Source organism: Podarcis muralis, chromosome 2, assembly GCF_964188315.1.
Source record: "Podarcis muralis chromosome 2, rPodMur119.hap1.1, whole genome shotgun sequence".
Classification (NCBI taxonomy): Eukaryota; Metazoa; Chordata; class Lepidosauria; order Squamata; family Lacertidae; genus Podarcis; species Podarcis muralis.
Genome location: NC_135656.1, coordinates 75,004,072 through 75,011,911, shown reverse-complemented (window position 1 = coordinate 75,011,911; position 7,840 = coordinate 75,004,072). Strand labels below are relative to the sequence as shown.

Here is a 7,840-nt window from a genome sequence, read left to right as displayed (position 1 = left end):
AGAAATGCAGTTTACTTTCCCGCTGCAGCAGTAACTATTTATCTACTTGCACTGGCGTGCTTTCAAACTGCTAGGTTGCAGGAGCAGAGTCATCGCAAGGTGGGCGCGGTGTGCCCCGGGTGCCACCTCTGAGGGGGTGACAAAATGCTGTGCGGCAGTCAACGGAGTGAGAGATGCTGTTGCTTTGGTGCGCACAGGCTTCCCGCTGCCAAAACGGTCTGCCTAGCTGCTCTCCCTCAGGTGTATGGCAGCCAGCAGGCTCCTCGCCACAAGGCATGTGATGCCCCCCCCCCCCACGAAGAAAGGTTGGCTAGTTGGCTCTGCAAAAGCTCAACAAATTCCCCCCCCCCATGAAATAAAGTCAACCCATTGTTGCAGGCAAATAATAATAATAATTCAATCCTCCCATGGAGGATAAAGCAATAAATGGCTGCTAGCCAAAATGGTAGGGACACAGGTGGCGCTGTGGGTTAAACCACAGAGCCTAGGACTAGCCGATCAGAAGGTTGGCAGTTCGAATCCCCGCGACAGGTTTGCTCCCGTTTCTCGGTCCCTGATCCTACCAACCTAGCAGTTCAAAAGCACCTCAAAGTGCAAGTAGATACCTTCTGGCGGGAAGGTAAACCGTGTTTCCGTGCGCTGCTCTGGTTCGCCAGAAGCGGCTTAGTCATGCTGGCCACATGACCCAGAAGCTGTATGCCGGCTCCCTCGGCCAATAAAGCGAGATGAGCGCCACAACCCCAGGGTCGGCCACGATTGGACCTAATGGTCAGGGTCCCTTTACCTTTACCTAGCCAAAATGGTTATGTTCTGCCTCTACAGTTTCCCCTCCTGGCTTTTCTTTTTCTTCTCTCTAGCAATCTTGTGTTCTTTATCACACAAACACAAACTTTCTTCCCCATTGTCCCCTTTCTTTTCCAGAGAAGACACACACACACACACACACACACACACACACACACACACACACTTTAATGTCCATTGTCCATAGACCTTTTAAAAGCTGTCCATAGAAATCAAGGGACAAATCTAAAATTTCTCTTAATTTGTGATTTGGCAACACACACACCCCACAATGGCAGCAGAGAGAGGGACCTCTGCTCTTCCTAGGTTCCACTGGTCTATTTAACGAACAAAACATGGGGGCAATGTGGGGGGAGTTTCTGAAAAGCAGAACCTATTTGAATGCAAATCAGTGGTGTATGAGACCTTCTGATACTAGTGAGGATGGGAAATCTACGTTAGTCTCAGCCACCCCTCTGACCTGTCATATTCAAAGTGGTTGCAGAGCTGCTGTAAGTCTCTCTCTTTCTCTTTTTTTCTCTTTCTTTCTCTCCTGCTTCCAGAGTTGTAAATAATGTAAACCAGGGACACCCAAAAACACAGCCACGTGGCCCTCAGCTCCCTGCGGTAAGGTAGCTGCCTATGGAAGGGAACTTCTAGGTGAGATCCCAGGGTAGCTGTTGAAAATGTGTCAAACAACCTTGTCCAGTGGGCCTGTGGCAAAGAGCGCATCGTGTATGCAGCCCAAGTCATCAACCAGTGAGCCCCACTGTCCTCTCCACAGCCCACTCTGCAGCTAGGTTCAACTACCTCCCTCAGCCTGGGAGCAAACAAGAAGACCAAAGGTACAGGCACTTGCCTCCCCTTTGGCTTTTCTTCGTTTTCCCTGCTTCATTTTTGAAGATGAGGAGGCTGTGGGGGTGAGCTGGAAAGACAGCCAAATTTTGAGACGTGTGGGCACAGCCCAAAAATCTGCACTGAAAAGACACCTCAAGATCCTACACTTAAGAAGAAGAAGAAGAGTTTGGATTTGATATCCCGCTTTATCACCACCCGAAGGAGTCTCAAAGCGGCTAACAATCTCCTTTCCCTTCCTCCCTCACAACAAACACTCTGTGAGGTGAGTGGGGCTGAGAGACTTCAGAGAAGTGTGACTGGCCCAAGGTCACCCAGCAGCTGCATGTGGAGGAGCGGAGACGCGAACCCGGTTCCCCAGATTACGAGTCCACCGCTCTTAACCACTACACCACACTGGCACACTTAAATTTTGTCTCAACACCAGCTCAAATTTTTGACTTTGTCAACTTCAGGACATGAACCTCTGACCTTGCAATGCTGGAGACCCAGCAATCCTTGACAAAGCCGTATATAAATATTTGCGGCTTTGGTTACCTATTAACTTGTTGCAAAATGGATTATAAGGCTGCTCATCCTTCCTGCTTTCTTATTCATTCTTTGACCATGGGGAACCAGCTCCTGTTTTGTACTCTGCTGGCACTGATTCCTGCACTTGGAACATCCGATTTTTTAATCTCTAATATCAGAAACATCAAGGTAAGAATACAAAGAGGCAGCGATTGAAATCATAGGATTGATACAAACAATCCCGTGTTGGCATTGAAATGCCATCGAAAGGCTTCGGGGCAGGGCTCTGCAAGTGTAAATGTATTTCTTCCAGTGCATGAATATCCCTAGGACAAAAACAGAGTAATGTATGGATTATTTCTCCTTGTATCAAAGTAGACTCCTAGATATCCTAGATATTATCTCTTGTACTCAAAGGATCCCTAGATGCCAGGTGTGTCCATTGGCATTATAAGCATCTAGGACTGAAATGCTATACAGTGGTACCTCGGGTTAAGTACTTAATTCGTTCCGGAGGTCCGTTCTTAACCTGAAACTGTTCTTTTTTTATATATATATAAAATTTTTATTGATTTTCCAACATAAAATAAACACAATACACTTCACAATACATCAACAAACAAAAAACATATAAACACGTATAATTTCATAACCTCCTTTTCTTAAGCTTGTTTCGCCGACTTCCCCATGCCTCCCTTTTCTGCATCCCTTTTTTTAAAATTTTCTCAACAACCCCTCACTTCATTAACATATTTGTTCGCTTTCTTTAATCTTACCTCTCTTACCCAATCATTTACAGCTGTAATTCTATTTTTTCCAATACCCTTGACATTTTAACACTCATTAATTTTATAACAATTCTTAAGATAATCTTTGTACTTCTTCCAATCTTCTTCCACCGTCTCTTTTCCTTGGTCACGGATTCTGCCAGTCATCTCAGCGAGTCCCATGTAGTCAATCACCTTCATCTGCCATTCTTCCAGCGTGGGTAGTTCTTGTGTCTTCCAATACTTTGCTAAAAGAATCCTTGCTGCTGTGGTAGCATACATAAAAAACATCCTATCCTTCCTTGACACCAATTGGCCAACCATGCCCAGGAGAAAGGCCTCTGGTTTCTTGTGAAAGGTACATTTAAGGACCTTCTTAATTTCATTATAAATCATTTCCCAGAAAGCCTTAATCCTCGGGCATGTCCACCAAAGGTGATAAAAGGTACCTTCAGTCTCATTACATTTCCAACATTTATTATTGGGCAAATGATAGATTTTTGCAAGCTTGACTGGGGTCATGTACCACCTATAAATCATTTTCATAATATTCTCTCTTAAGGCATTACATGCTGTAAACTTTATACCGGTGGTCCATAACTGTTCCCAGTCAGCAAACATAACGTCATGACCAATATCTTGTGCCCACTTAATCATAGCTGATTTAACTGTTTCATCCTGTGTATTCCACTTCAACAGCAAGTTATACATTCTTGACAAATTCTTGGTATTGGGTTCTAACAATTCCGTTTCTAGTTTTGATCTCTCCACCTGGAAGCCAATTTTCCTGTCCTGTTTGAATAGCTCATTTATCTGAAGGTAATGAAGCCAATCTCTTACTTTAAACTTCAAATTCTCATAACTCTGTAATTTCACTTTTCCTCCTTCTTGTTCTAAAATTTCAGAGTATTTTGGCCATTTAGATTCCATATTAAGTTTTTTTACTTCCTTAGCCTCCATTGGTGACAACCACCTAGGTGGTTGTAACCTGAAACTGTTCTTAACCTGAAGCACCACTTGAGCTAAAGGGTCCTCCTGCTGCTGCCGTGCTGTTCTCATCCTGAAGCAAAGTTCTTAACCCGAGGTAATATTTCTGGGTTAGCGGAGTCTGTAACCTGAAGCGTATGTAACCTGAAGCGTATGTAACCTGAAGCGTATGTAACCCGAGGTACCACTGTACACACTTCTGTGCAAGTAAGGCCCATTGAATTCCATGGGACTTACCTCTGAGAAGATAGGGTTGCACTGTAGGTTACAATTCAGATAATGGGTAAGTCAGATCAATAGAGGCCCCGCTGCTTGTCTTGTAATGCCCATGTTCCATCTTGAGTGGTGAAAGGTTGGGAGACACTGCTGTCCGAACCTGTTCCCAGTAAGGTTAGACGATACTGAGCTAAATGGACCAATGGTCTGGCTTGGTATAAGACAGCTTCCTATTTCCCCCATCTCTTCTGCACCTAGTCTCCAGAATGACCAGAACGAACCCTCAGAATAAAGTGGACAAATGCTTGGAGTCAGTGATGGGCTTGATGAGGGCTAATAAACTGAAATCTAATAAACTGAAATGCACCTATTAGCGTGAGCATTTCCAAATGAATATGGTAATAATGAAAGCTATTATTTTGTTTTTTCTTTACAGAAAAGAAATGTTGCAAATACTGTAAGTACTCGTCTTATTTTTAAACTTAGGTTGTTCTTGGCGTATAGGGGAGGATAGCCTGAGGGGAGGTAACGTGCTCTGCCTGGTTTTTAGTGTTTAATTTCCCAATCTCAGCACTGAAATCAGGACACAAAATCTCTCTGCCTTTCCACAGACCATTTGGTTGTGACCCCACCACCACCACCTTCAGTATCTGGTGTGAAGATGATATGTTTAATATGATGTCCCCTTTTCTTGTATTTTGTACTGCTTGTCAATAATGATATGTCCTAGGATGCAAGTCTGAAAATCAATAAAATAAAAATATCCATCTGCACACTCCTTAGAAATCCTCTGTAAAGAGCAAGCAAAGGGGTTCCCAGCTCAGCACTAAGCACCACAGCGCTTTGATCAGAGAGAAGCCCTCTGCTTGATCTTTACCACCACCCCATTGAGAGTGGGGGAGATGCTGCCTTTTACTCTTAAAGAGCAAGCAGTGGGATTTTGTCTCCTGATCTCAGTGCTAAGCAGCACAGCACTCATATTGGAGACAAGCCCTCTGCTTGTCCTTGGCAGCAATTTTCAGCCATCTCCACCCCAGTAGGGATGCCAGAAAATGCTGGTTGTTTGTATGTGCATGTATGTTTGTGTGCAAAGTATATGTATAAGTGTGTGTTGTGAGAGAGTGGAGTGCTCTATGCCTGCATGCCTCTTGAGTTTGTGTGTTGTATGTGTGCTGAGTGTCTGTGGTCTGCATGTATGTGGCATGTGCCATCCATGTATGTGGAGATACTCCCACTGCTGGCATTGCGGCCCTTGAACAAAGAAAGGCTAGTTAACCCCTTAGTTATAGGTACATCCCATTAATGACAAAACCTTTTATTATTACATTGGTTCTGTTTTAAATATTAATGCTCTTAGCCCTGCTAATTATTTCAAGATATGGAATTTGCAATGCAAGATAGGAAAGTTTCATGGTCAGTGGTCAAGGATGATGACAGCTGTAGTCCAACAGTATCTAGAGATTGGGAATCAATGCCTTCAGTCAATTTGGGTTTCCCTGAATTGTAGAAAGAATGCATGTTTTTGAAATGTAATGCTGCAATCAAACTTTGTTCAGCATATTTGCCTAAGTTGCTTAATAAATCAAGGACAGGGGAAAGGGTATGTAGAAATAAGGGGTTAAATAAACAAGCAGGAATAACAAACAAAAAATCAGCACTAAGTTCCTTTCACTTTTGGGCATAGGTTGGGGGTTTGCTGCATGTACAGGACCCAAAGTACACATGTGTATTATGCCTATTGGGCAACTGGGAAGTGATGAAAGGTTAACAACAACACCCTTTCTTATCAAAACCTGAGCCACTACAATGGTTTTGAAGTAACAAAAATAAAAATAAAATGGAGTGGAGTGGGGGGAATCAAATGAAGGATCTGCTATACTAGGAGAGTTTTTCTCCTTAGATAGAATAAGCACTCAAGAGAAAGGTTAAGCTTGTCACTTGACTCCTGGTAGTCTCTACAATTCCTCTCTGAAGTAATAGTTAGCAATATTGTCAATAAAGAAATACCTCTCCTCCTCAGAGCTACTTCACACTGTAATGTTTCTGGGTGGGTCCAATAACAGGCACCAATAATGACTCACTCGCTGGATCATCACCATGTTGTGGTGAGTGGGATTGCCCATTCCTATGACCCTTGTGACATCGAGCAGAGACATCACCTTGCCAACAAAGGTCCGTATAGTTAAAGCTATGGTTTTCCCAGTAGTGATGTATGGAAGTGAGAGCTGGACCATAAAGAAGGCTGATCGCCGAAGAATTGATGCTTTTGAATTATGGTGCTGGAGGAGACTCTTGAGAGTCCCATGGACTGCAAGAAGATCAAACCTATCCATTCTGAAGGAAATCAGCCCTGAGTGCTCACTGGAAGGACAGATCCTGAAGCTGAGACTCCAATACTTTGGCCACTTCATGAGAAGAAAATACTCCCTGGAAAAGACCCTGACGCTGGGAAAGATGGAGGGCACAAGGAGAATGGGATGACAGAGGGCGAGATGGTTTGGACAGTGTTCTCGAAGCTACCAGCATGAGTTTGACTAAACTGCGGGGGGCAGTGGAAGACAGAAGAGTCGGACTAAACAACAATGACCCTTGTGAGTGAAGCTGTCAAGAGTCTTGTACTCCCAGCAGGGTCACCCAAGGCAGTAAGGTCAAAGGGAAAGAGCTAGACAAAGAATGATCCAAGAAGTCCTCAATGGCAGAACAGGCGAAAGATAGCAAGTGGTATGTTACAATGGCTGTGAAGGTGGATAAAGTCTGCAGCAGATAAGAATCTACCAGTCATTGTGACACTGCAAAGACTGTGTGTTGGTCAACTGATCTACACACATAAAACAAATTCACGCACAGGTGTCTTCCAAAAACCCATCCTAAACCCCAATCCATGAAATCTGGAAGCCCCTAGTCATGAACCAGCACATGGTCAGTGGATACAGATTCAATTGTTCTGATTCAAGGAATGAGGCAGTTGAGTACCTCAGCAGGATCCACTCTGTTCACCCTGAAAAGGGGGAGGGGCTAGACTGGCTTGGGAAGACAGGTAAACTAATGCCAGTGTACTGGAAGAAGCAAAGATCACTAGTGTTGAAGCAAGGATTCTTCAGCATCAACTTTGTTGGACTGGTCATGTTGTTTGGTTGCCTGATTATCATCTTCCAAAGCAACTACTCTATTCTGAACATAAAAATGGAAAGCGTAATGCTAGTGGTCAACAAAGGAGGTTTAAAGACTCCCTGAGATCTAGGGGTATAGGGTGGCATACAAATTTAATAAATAAAAATAAAAATATAACAGTAGCACTTTGCCAATATAGTAGTGAGGATAATGTTATTCCATCTTTTGTATCAAAAATATCAAGAAAATGAGTGGTAATTCTATCTACTGTTTCATTTCTGTTCCACGTTGAGGGATTAAAACGGTGTACTGAAATAAATATTTGATTTATACATATCTTGCTCATTCAAATTCTGATTGGTTAGTGTTTCACTATTGCATCAAACAAATGGTGGTGATTTTTAGTTTCTCTGTCTCTCCAGATCACTGATGAAATAGATATTTACAGCCTGAAAATTGAGTGCTTCGTTACCTCCCGATTTTCCCACAATGTCATCACTAGTCGAGCTGTCAATCGTGCCAATGTGTCCAAGGAAGCCTTATTTGATGTGGAGCTTCCAAAGACGGCTTTCATCACCAACTTCACCATGTGAGTACAACTTACTTTCTAA

General features: G+C 43.3%; 1 protein-coding gene across 1 annotated transcript in view; it reads left to right on the top strand.

Annotated features, from left to right (window-relative positions):
* The first annotated feature begins 2,203 nt into the window (after positions 1 to 2,203).
* LOC114591599 (inter-alpha-trypsin inhibitor heavy chain H3) overlaps positions 2,204 to 7,840 on the top strand; it is a 32,014-nt gene continuing 26,377 nt past the window's right edge. Inside the window, exons 1-3 of the mRNA XM_077923496.1 lie at positions 2,204 to 2,337; positions 4,555 to 4,575; positions 7,652 to 7,818. Of these exons, the coding sequence (XP_077779622.1) occupies positions 2,245 to 2,337; positions 4,555 to 4,575; positions 7,652 to 7,818 (281 nt within the window). The 5' untranslated portion in view covers positions 2,204 to 2,244. The remainder of the gene's footprint in view (positions 2,338 to 4,554; positions 4,576 to 7,651; positions 7,819 to 7,840) is intronic.